The 12,420-nt window shown below is 41.7% G+C and overlaps 1 protein-coding gene across 4 annotated transcripts in view; it reads right to left on the bottom strand.

Annotated features, from left to right (window-relative positions):
- Positions 1–6,617: 6,617 nt before the first annotated feature.
- LOC128232006 (uncharacterized) overlaps positions 6,618–12,420 on the bottom strand; it is a 56,547-nt gene continuing 50,744 nt past the window's right edge. For all 4 annotated transcript variants that reach the window (XM_052945334.1, XM_052945332.1, XM_052945335.1 and 1 more), the window contains one exon: positions 6,618–12,136. In XM_052945334.1, the coding sequence (XP_052801294.1) occupies positions 8,547–12,136 (3,590 nt within the window). In that variant the 3' untranslated portion in view covers positions 6,618–8,546. The remainder of the gene's footprint in view (positions 12,137–12,420) is intronic.

Genomic DNA, 12,420 nt, shown 5'->3' with positions numbered 1-12,420 from the left:
TTAACCTCGACCCCATGGTACAATAAATAATCTCACCGTCATGGTACAATCATTAACCTCACCGTCATGGTACAATCATTAACCTCACCGCCATGGTACAATCATTAACCTCGACCCCATGGTACAATAAATAACCTCACCGCCATGGTACAATAAATAACCTCACCGCCATGGTACAATAAATAACCTCACCGTCATGGTACAATCATTAACCTCACCGTCATGGTACAATCATTAACCTCACCGCCATGGTACAATCATTAACCTCGACCCCATGGTACAATAAATAACCTCACCGCCATGGTACAATAAATAACCTCACCGCCATGGTACAATAAATAACCTCACCGCCATGGTACAATAATTAACCTCACCGCCATGGTACAATCATTTACTTCGACCCCATGGTACAATCATTAACCTCACCGCCATAGTATATTCAATAACATTACCGCCATGGTACAATCAATAGCCTCACCGCCATGGTACAATCATTAACCTCACCGCCATGGTACAATCAATAACCTCACCGCCATGGTACAATCATTAACCTCGACCCCATGGTACAATCAACAACCTCACCGCCATGGTACGATCAATAAACTCACCGCCATGGTACAATCAAAAATCTCACCGCCATGGTACAATCAGTAACCTCACCGCCATGGTACAATCAATAATCTCACCGCCATGGTACAATCAATAATCTCACCGCCATGGTACAATCAATAATCTCACCGCCATTGTACAATCAATAATCTCACCGCCATGGTACAATCAATAACCTCACCGCCATAGTACAATCAATAATCTCACCGCCATGGTACGATCAATAATCTCACCGCCATGGTACAATCAATAACCTCACCGCCATTGTACAATCAATAACCTCACCGCCATTGTACAATCAATAACCTCACCGCCATTGTACAATCAATAACCTCACCGTCATGGTACAATCAATAATCTTACCGCCATGGTACAATCATTAACCTCACCGCCATGGTAAATCAATAACCTCACCGCCATGGTACAATCAATAATCTCACCGCCATGGTACGATCAATAATCTCACCGCCATCGTACGATCAGTAACCTCACCGCCATGGTACAATCAATAACCTCACCGCCATGGTACAATCATTAACCTCACCGCCATAGTACGATCAATAATCTCACCGCCATGGTACATTCATTAACCTCACCGCCATGGTACAATCATTAACCTCACCGCCATGGTACAATCATTAACCTCACTGCCATAGTACAATCAATAATCTCAACGCCATGGTACAATCATTAACCTCACCGCCATAGTACGATCAATAATCTCAACGCCATGGTACAATCATTAATCTCACCGCCATGGTACAATCATTAACCTCACCGCCATGGTACAATCATTGACCTCACCGCCATAGTACAATCAATAATCTCAACGCCATGGTACAATCATTAACCTCACCGCCATAGTACGATCAATAACCTCACCGCCATGGTACAATGAATAATCTCACCGCCATGGTACAATCATTAACCTCACCGCCATGGTACAATCATTAACCTCACCGCCATAGTACAATCAATAATCTCAACGCCATGGTACAATCATTAACCTCACCGCCATAGTACGATCAATAATCTCACCGCCATGGTACAATCAATAACCTCACCGCCATGGTACAATCAGTAACCTCACCGCCATGGTACAATCAATAATCTCACCGCCATGGTACAATCAATAATCTCACCGCCATGGTACGATCAATAACCTCACCGCCATGGTACGATCAATAATCTCACCGCCATGGTACAATCAATAACCTCACCGCCATGGTATAATCAATGATCTCACCGCCATTGTACAATCAATAACCTCAGCGCCATGGTACAATCAATAATCTCACCGCCATGGTACAATCAATAACCCCACCGCCATGGTACAATCAATAATCTCACCGCCATGGTACGATCAATAACCTCACCGCCATGGTACGATCAATAATCTCATCGCCATGGTACGATCAACAACCTCACCGCCATGGTACAATCAATAATCTCACCGCCATTGTACAATCAATAATCTCACCGCCATGGTACAATCATTAACCTCACCGCCATGGTACAATCAATAATCTCACCGCCATGGTACGATCAATAATCTCACCGCCATGGTACAATCAATAACCTCACCGCCATGGTACAATCAATAATCTCACCGCCATTGTACAATCAATAACCTCACCGCCATGGTACAATCAATAATCTCACCGCCATGGTACAATCAACAACCTCACCGCCATGGTACGATCAATTATCTCACCGCCATGGTACAATCAACAACCTCACCGCCATGGTACAATCAATAATCTCACCGCTATGGTACAATCAATAACCTCACCGCCATCGTGCAATCAATAACCCCACCGCCATGGTACAATCACCAACCTCACCGCCATGGTACAATCAATAATCTCACCGCCATGGTACAATCAATAATCTCACCGCCATCGTGCAATCAATAACCCCACCGCCATGGTACAATCAATAACCTCACCGCCATGGTACAATCATTAACCTCACCGCCATGGTACAATCATTAACCTCATCGCCATGGTACAATCATTAACCTCACCGCCATGGTACAATCATTAACCTCACCGCCATGGTACAATCAATAATCTCACCGCCATGGTACGATCAATAACCTCACCGCCATTGTACAATTAATAATCTGACCGCCATTGTACAATCAATAACCTCACCACGATGGTACACTCAATAATCTCACCGCCATGGTACGATCAATAATCTCACCGCCATGGTACAATCAATAATCTCACCGCCATTGTACAATCAATAACCTCACCGCCATGGTACAATCAATAATCTCACCGCCATGGTACAATCAATAATCTCACCGCCATGGTACAATCAATAACCTCACCGCCATAGTACAATCAATAATCTCACCGCCATGGTACGATCAATAATCTCACCGCCATGGTACAATCATTAACCTCACCGCCATTGTACAATCAATAATCTCAACGCCATTGTACAATCAATTATCTCACCGCCATGGTACGATCAATAACCTCACCGCCATGGTACAATCAATAATCTCACCGCCATGGTACAATCATTGACCTCACCGCCATGGTACAATCAATAATCTCACCGCCATGGTACAATCAATAACCTCACCGCCATGGTACAATCAATAACCTCACCGCCATGGTACAATCAATAACCTCACCGCCATGGTACAATCATTAACCTCACCGCCATGGTACAATCAATAACCTCACCGCCATGGTACAATCAATAACCTCACCGCCATGGTACAATCAATAACCTCACCGCCATGGTACAATCAATAACCTCACCGCCATGGTACAATCAATAACCTCACCACCATGGTACAATCAATAACCTCACCGCCATGGTACAATCCATAATCTCACCGCCATGGTACGATCAATAACCTCACCACCATGGTACAATCAATAACCTCACCGCCATGGTACAATCCATAATCTCACCGCCATGGTACAATCATTAACCTCACCGCCATGGTACAATCATTAACCTCACCGCCATGGTACAATCATTAACCTCACCGCCATGGTACAATCATTAACCTCACCGCCATGGTACAATCATTAACCTCACCGCCATGGTACAATCATTAACCTCACCGCCATGGTACAATCATTAACCTCACCGCCATGGTACAATCACTAACCTCACCGCCATGGTACAATCATTAACCTCACTGCCATAGTACAATCAATAATCTCACCGCCATGGTACAATCATTAACCTCACCGCCATAGTACAATCAATAATCTCACCGCCATGGTACAATTAATAACCTCACCGCCATGGTACAATCATTAACCTCACCGCCATGGTACAATCATTAACCTCGACCCCATGGTACAATCAACAACCTCACCGCCATGGTACAATCAATAACCTCACCGCCATGGTACAATCAATAGCCTCACCGCCATGGTACAATCACCGCCATGGTACAATCAATAACCTCACCGCCATGGTACAATCAATAACCTCACCGCCATGGTACAATCAATAACCTCACCGCCATGGTACAATCAATAACCTCACCGCCATGGTACGTTATTCCTGACAACCATTGTACAATATTTTGTTTTATTTCAACTACGAGTCTTATGATGCTAGACCCTTATCCATAACAAGTATTTTTGACGTCATAAATCATTATTGGACATTATTTCACATACATTATTAAAATTATTACAGGAGATAAAAAGAGTTTACATTTTCCAATAAAAAAGAACTTCACATGTAACTCATACATATGTTTGAATATCGATATAACAAAAAACATAACAGCTTAAATATCGGTAGGACACCCTTGATATAGACGTGTCTGATATTTAACAATCCATGTAGATGTAATATCGTCTTTCTTCGAGAAGTCAGAAAAACGTCCCATTTGGAACACCTCGGCCATTTTCCATCGAAAGCAATCCCTGCAGGTGTATGCGGGTAGTTCGTAATATTATAAATGAAAGAATAAATTAGTTTTGTGTTTAAACATGTATTTTGTACTTCTAAGTTTTAATTGATTACCAGTGAATTGTATTATTGCATGAATAATTGATATTCCAAAGAGAAAAGTCATTCAGTTTATTTGCTAAATTGAAATTTCTGCGCGATCTACTTGCAGCGTAGTTAAATGTCGTGCATCATTTCGTGCATCATTATACATCCGAGGTTGTTTTCGATGGAAAATGGCTAAGGTGTTCCGATTGGAAAATGTCCCATAAGACGAATGATCGGGTGAGACGCTGTCACCTAAAAATCACTGAACAACCTAAACACTCTCATTCCCTTAAAATGACCTTCATCTTTGAAATAAAAAGGTCTATAACACGCCTATGGACTTTTCTGATGACTATCAGCTGCCCTTGCCCCTGGGTAACAGCATATGTTTTTCTGTATTTATTGCGGGGTATGACGTAGACAAGTGTTTATAGCGTAGTACATAAGCAGCAGTAACAATTTCTGGATTCTTGCACAGTAGTAGGTTTTGTATGGGTAGGTTTGTTTGTTTTGTAGTAAGTTTCTTTCAATCATCAGTGTTACATATGTTTTTTGCAGTATTCAATTTCGTATGTCAACCTTGTTTTTCACATGTGAGTTTCCCTGTTTCAAATCGTGAGGCTATAGTCCACAGACGCATCGGACCTCAATAATAGCTAATTTTGTCCGTGTTTATATAATACGGTATTTGTTATCAAGCATTGGTGTGGATTTTAATATTTAAATAAACATTGTTTCTGAAAATCGTGCTTCCATCATCATTTTCTGACCCGGAATCAACAAAGTTTACGGATTTGTTTATATACAAAATCTTTTCGATTTAAACAATTCATTTTGTTTTTGACTTATGTGTATAATTGTTTTAAAAATCAAAATGACAACTTATGCAACCACATTTTTAAAATGGTTTAACTACAGGAACATACATGGGGTATCTATTTGTGTGCACTTTATCTTAATAACACGTGATATATTTATGAATAGAATCAGATATATGTACCATTATTTTCAGAAAATGTATCAACATGATAACAATGTCATTTTGGGAGCAGTCCAGTTTTGATAGTATATTTATCTGCGTGCAATTATGTGCAAGACATATACCCAATTTACAAAAAAAGTATCCTATCAAAAGATCTTTACTTCGATGATGTGTCTAGAAACTATTGTAAGTTATGCATTAATTATGCGTCAATTGTAACCACGGCCCCCAGGTCCGGTGAATAGCGGGGACTTTGACTTTCGGTCCATCCAAGCCCGGGTAAAATCCCCGCCGTGCGGAGACGAACTGCTGGTAAAATCCCCGCTAAAAGCCCCCGCATCCGAAGAACCCTAGGTAAGCACCATCGCTTTCACGCGGCACTGCGGGGCAACCTGGATGGTAAAAGCACGGCCCAATTCCCCGGATATCCCCGGTATGACCCGGACCTGGGGAGGGGGGGGGGGGGGTTGTTACAATTGACTGGTGCATTGTTCATTCGATTATTCCGTCTATAAAACATGCAATGTCGTATTTAGCAAGCCAATACCTATTTAAGTCATTTCTAAATTTCAATCTACTCATTTTACCACACGAATACCAGTATAAAATGATTTAAAATCTGATTGTTTTCCCTGTTTTTATTAAAGCGCATATTCTCAAAGATGGTGCCTGTATGTAAATATAATTCTGCTGGTCCATTTTCTAAAGAAAAAAATGGTCGTCCGGTTAGCCCAGTGGTTAGCGCACTCGCTTCTCACCAAAGCGACCCTGGTCGAATTCGATTTCCGGCCTCGGCGCATGTTAGTTCGGTTGTTGGTCACCAAATCAGACAAGTGGGTTTTCTCCGGGTACTCGAGTTCCCCCCACAACACGAGACCACACTCTCGCGCAACATCGTGCCAACGAGAGTGACATAGCATATGTTATCATAACTTTCTTCACAATCGTTGTAAAATAAATAATGTTTAAACTAAAGAAAAAAACAATAATAAATTAAAAAGTGCTAAAAATGATAGGTTGTAATCAATCATCAAGACAGTAAGGTCCACGCTTTATTATAATAAATATAAAAAATGACAATATAACTAATATTAACAGCTGAAATTTTAAGAATACATTTAACATTTACATTGCTATATATACAATGCGAGACAAAAATAGCAAGCACCAACGGAAGTCAAGTGTGAACAGAGTAAGAAATGGGTTATGACATGCCGCTAATATTAAATTTCCAACCATGAAATACATACAATTAGTGTTCGAAATTATATTTTGTCTAATAGTTTGGCATTTGTTTCAAATTCGAAATTATATTTTGTCTTATGGTGTGGCATTTGTTTCAAATTCGAAATTATATTTTGTCTTATGGTTTGGCATTTGTTTCAAATTCGAAATTATATTTTGTCTAATGGTTTGGCATTTGTTTCAAATTCGAAATTATATTTTGTCTAATGGTTTGGCATTTGTTTCAAATTCGAAATTATATTTTGTCTAATGGGTTGGCATTTTTTTCAAATCTGAAATTAACATTAATTTTAGTAAATCAGCAGCCAGCCGTTATTTTTTCTTCATCAGGTGAATCGGTAGATTTAAACAGAGGCTTGGTCGGTAGTCAAAATATATTCTCGAACACAAACTGGTCAAAGTGGAAAAGGTAATAACCTTTAACCACTACATACTGATAAATGTAAAAATAGATAAAAAAAAAGAAGAGCAAACAGGAATTCACTTATTATGCGAAGAATAACATTGCGTATATAAAAGTATAAACAAAAAAGAATGCAACACAAGAAGGTAAATGCAGAATGTTATTAGATTGGCAGAACGATCGAATACAAATTATGTGAACGACACCGTCTGCGAAAAAGAGTCCCGTGGAAGCAATTTATTTTCAGACGTTTGAACAATATGAATTAGGCGGGAAATAATTTCCTCTTACAGTATGATAATTTCATTGGTTATTGCAAACTTGTTATGGTAGTCAGCTGACCAATGGTGGTCATTCAATACATATTGATGTACAGTACGCCGTTGACTCGAACTTACATGAACCGGCCTAAATACATCGAGCCTCGGAAAATTCGAGCCAAGCGAGTTCGAGTCAACGGGGTTCGACTATTAAATGTAATGTTAAACAGTATTTAAAGCAAATACATATTTTTAATTATCAGTGAGTGTTAAATGTAAGTGTTGCATGTTGGCGTGTTTGTTACAGCATTGTCCAAACGCTCATTCGCAATAAACTATTAAAGGGACTGGACACCGGATGATACAATTGCTAAAAAGAAGAGAAGAAAATGGCCGAGTTTTTACGATTAAGGCACAACAAATGAGCATATCACTTTTACCTCTCGCAGACGTTGTCACATTTTATAACATGAACTGTTAGATAATAATAATAATAATAATAATAATAATAATAATAATAATAATAATAATAATAATAATAATATTGTCCATTATCACAGAAATAGGCGGTATCACAGACAAATCAGTGACGTAACAAATAATAGAACAATTATTACACTGCCATTTGTATACAACTTGGTAAGTAATCCAAAGGTTAAATTGATTAAAGCAATATGATTGGTCAACAATTATCATTGGATAAATATTGACCAATCAATGTACATTTTTGCTAACTTTAACGAAACCAAAGATTTAACCACGTTGCTATATGCCTCTGTATTCATAGGCATGTACATTCACTTGAGTAACCAAGAGATCACTTTTTCTCTCTGATTGTTTTTCAAATACACTGATGCAAAGATACATACCAAAGAAAACTATAAGCGATTTTAAAATATTGTTCTATGTTTCACAACTTCAAGGACTTAACTGACAGTTATTAAACGTTATGTTTTTATCGTCGTGACATATCATCTCTGTATAAACGTCATCAAAGAGAATCGCCTTTTTCTATTGGTATTTTAACATAATGACGTCATAAAATATCATGATGACGTCATCACAGATCGTCTTCCTCGTCCTCCTCTTCGTCAGAAGTATCTCCAGTTGATTCACCGAACAAATCCTCGTGCGTGATATCAACAATGGACTTCACGTCTTTGCCGGTCATCTTTAAAACCACCAACTCGGGGTACTCGTGCACGCCGATCGTGATCAGCTGGCCGCTCATTACCGTTGTAACAACCTCAATCCTCGTGTCCGGGGTGAATGCAGCAAGCAGGGTAGCGTTTTCTAGATCCCACAGAGAAATATCGCCAGCAAACACAACGGCGCTTTTACCATCGTTTAGAATGAATATTTTGCTGTTGACGTCAAATTCCAAACTATCGTAACCTTTGACCTTTTTCATAGAATTAGCGGACTTTCGCATCGGGTCCCAAATGCGTAGCTCTTTGTTTGCCTTGCCGAATACAACTCTGTTGCCGTTATCCGTTATTGCAATTGCAAGTACGTCCGTCTCGTTCTTCAGCCGTTTCTTGACGTGACCAGTCGTTGTGTCCCATAACGTGACGTAACTGACTTTCGATGCTTCGTCATAGTTCGCGTGAACTAGACAACTGCCGTCGAAATTGAGCGCAGCAACATGAAGGAATAACATCGAGTTTTCATTTTCTAGAGTTTGAGTGTAAAGCTTTGAGCTGACGTTAAATACACACAGATGATGCGCGAAGAAAGACGCCACGATGACGTTTAAATCGCCACTGATGATAAACTGTTCGATCCCGTTCTTTTTTTCGCGCAATATTTCTTCAAGATGGTGTTTTTCTTCCTCGCGCGCCTTCTCCCGCCTTCGCCGTTTTGCAGAACTACTTTCAGTGCGCCTATCCCACGGCGTCATTTTCGCGGTGCTCGCTCTCATCTGCATGGAATGTTCAAGGTCGGCCTCCTTAATGTTTCCTTTGACGTCGACGTCAACGAATTGAGGTCGGATTCTGAACAACTCTCGCCCTGTTTCCAAACTCCATATGATGAAGTGGTTGCGGGTCTCGGCCGGGCCTAGGAGGGTAATTCCGTCCAAAAGAATGTATTCATGCGCCGGGGAGGGCACGATGAAGCACTGCGTAAGTTTCTTGACATATCGCTTGGCTCGCAAGTCGTAAATGAGAACCGTCTTAAAGACAGGTTTTGAGTCTTTGAGCCCCCTTTCCGTCAGGATAACCACATTGATGTTTCGAATAAGGACGACGTCGGACGATTCGGACAACCCTCGTTCGATTCTTACCGCGCTTGCAAGACATTTCGCCTTCGCCACGTTCCATATACTAATCGGTCCGTGGTTGACCTGTCTCGCAATTGCGTATCGCGGGTTGTCGATCATAGGGTGAATCTCCGCCACGCCAAGAGATTTCTTCATTTTCGGCATTGGTTGGTTGATGAACTTGCTAATATTCCAAATCTTCAACGTGTTATCCCCTTTCTGCGCGGTGAGACAGTACCGAAAGTCTGCGCATGCGCTAACCGTGGAAACCCCAGAATGCTTTGCGAGATGCTTGTGGTCTTCCGTTTCCAAGTTCCAGATTGCAATGTTTGACGCGTTGCTAGTCTCTGAGGCACACACAACGATTGCGTGTGAACCGACCAAGTTGATATGGAGCTCTGTTATAAAATCTTGCGTACAGCCTCGAATACTTCTCAAGTATTTTCCCTTCTTTGCATCAAATAGCTCCAGTTGATGAATCTCGTGCAGTTTCATGTAGTTCTGGCGGCAAGCGAGAACCATGTAATCACGAGTGATCGCTAAAGCTACGATAGAAGACGAATCTTCGTGGCATTTCAACTTATGGATAACTTTTCCTGATCTTGCGTGTTGAATCGTCGCCCAGTTCGCTCCCCTGAACGCATACAGAACGTAGTCCCCGTATGAGTTCGGTGACATGACCACGGCGTTGTCGCTGTACACGCGCGAGCCTTCAATTTTTGTCTCACAAACGTGCCTAAATTCGTTCTCCAGATCCCACGTCCGCAGCGCACCAGCGCCGTCAAAGAACCCTACAAGCAACTTCCCTTCGCTAGCGATACTCAGCACAGGCGGATCAAGATACTGATCAATGACGGAGCAGCATTCCTTGGACGCCAGCGACCATATCTTTATCACACTTCCCTCAACGGCTATCACAAACTTGTTATTAAACGCCGTCCGTAGTTTTGTGACGTTCTTTCCAAAGTCGTACAAAGTCGATGTGACCTTGCCGCTTTTTAAGTCCCATACTTTAAGCGTATTGTCCTCTGAAGCAGTTAACGCTCGTTGAGCGTCCGTAGTTGTGGTGACAGCTGTTATTGGTTTCATGTGGCCGGAGAGTAAATCATACAAAATTCCACCGGGCTCCGTAAGACACCCGATGGAGGGCACCAAAGCCGGGATGGACGTATTCTTGGCCTGGGCAACCATGCCGTGTAGAAAAGGGTACCTTGGAGGATCACCAGGGGTAGCGGGCACATCACGATTGACGATTCCTTGCACGCGGCCGACGAGTTGTCCCGCGAGTTGCCGCGGGTCGCGGAGAACGGCTGTCGCAGACAGCTGCAAAGTGTCGGACAGAAGCTTTAAGTCGTTGTCGGAGGGCTCGGCTTCGAGACCAATGTGATATTCTTCTACCAAGCTTCTCAAAGATGTTCCGCACAGTTTCGCTAGCACCCATTCAAAATTGCACATAGTCTCAGATTTGTACAACTGCATTTGATTAGAGTTCAATAAATGGTACGGAAGTTCGTTGATTTTCCTGAGATTGTACACTCGGCCCGATCCGTCGTTCTTAGCGTCCTTTTGTTCCCAATAGAGCGGCTGAGGCGCCACGTATCGTAACACGCCTTTATCATATCCGGGGTAGGGCTTAGGTTTTTCAACCCACAAACCGAGAAAGTATTCGGCCATTGCTCGATGGTAGGAGGGCGCCTTGTCTTTCTGCTTGAGGTAACGCTCCGTTGCAGCTTCGTTGAAATGCGCATGCGCCCACTGAATCGTTCTCACGTGATCTGCATGAATCTCAGTCAGGTAGACGCTGAGATCTCGACGCAGACGTAACCATAACGACGGCGGAACGCGTCTGCGCACTAACGTATGGTTAGGAGCGACTTCCGCCATAACTGCATCATCCAGAGACAACATGTCAATCATTTCCTGATCTGTGATACCATTTCTTGACGCTGTTATGTATCCCAAAGCGCGTCTCACAAATGCTTCCCCATATTTCATTTCCATCCGTCCAAATTGCACAGCCGTTAATTTTTTAATGGAGTCCGGAAGCTTGGATTCCTGAATCGCAGTGTACGAACACCATTGCATAGATTCTTCAAACAATAGTTTTAGAAACAAAGGTGATGGACATTTTCTTAGAATGTTAAATACTGTGTCAAACTGAGATTGAGTAAGTGTCCGGTTACGTGTATTGCACAAATGATTGAGAATAATCATGGCGTCCGATTCCTGTAGATCAGGAATTTCCAGGAACATATCCGAATCGTCTCCTAGCAACGACCGAAGTGTTGGCATGCAATCAAACCTGTCGTCTGGTAACGTTGATACAACCACGTGAACATTGCTAGGCAACTGTCGGGGTAACCATGCCAACTTCCTGCCATTGTGATCGTCTGAAAAAATAGAAAAATTAAAGCCATAAAAAATAAAGTTTGAAAGTTTTAAATGTATATCGTGTCTTAATATCATTCAGTGTGTTTAACCTAGAAAAGAAGTGGTTGTCGTTGGTTGCACTTTACAATGGCTACTTCTAAGATTATAAGTATCTCCCATGGCCGAGAGTATAAGATAGGTTCATCCCAACCCGAGCGAAGTTTTTTTTTTTGCTCAAATGAGGTTTACTGGGTTTTCTCCAACCTCAGTTGACAAAAATAAAGTAAATATGTCCTTTTTTCAC

The sequence above is a fragment of the Mya arenaria genome, chromosome 4 (genome assembly GCF_026914265.1).
Source record: "Mya arenaria isolate MELC-2E11 chromosome 4, ASM2691426v1".
In the NCBI taxonomy this organism is placed as follows: domain Eukaryota; kingdom Metazoa; phylum Mollusca; class Bivalvia; order Myida; family Myidae; genus Mya; species Mya arenaria.
The sequence above is the reverse complement of the archived record's forward strand: the minus strand, read 5'-3'. Positions and strand labels throughout refer to the sequence as shown.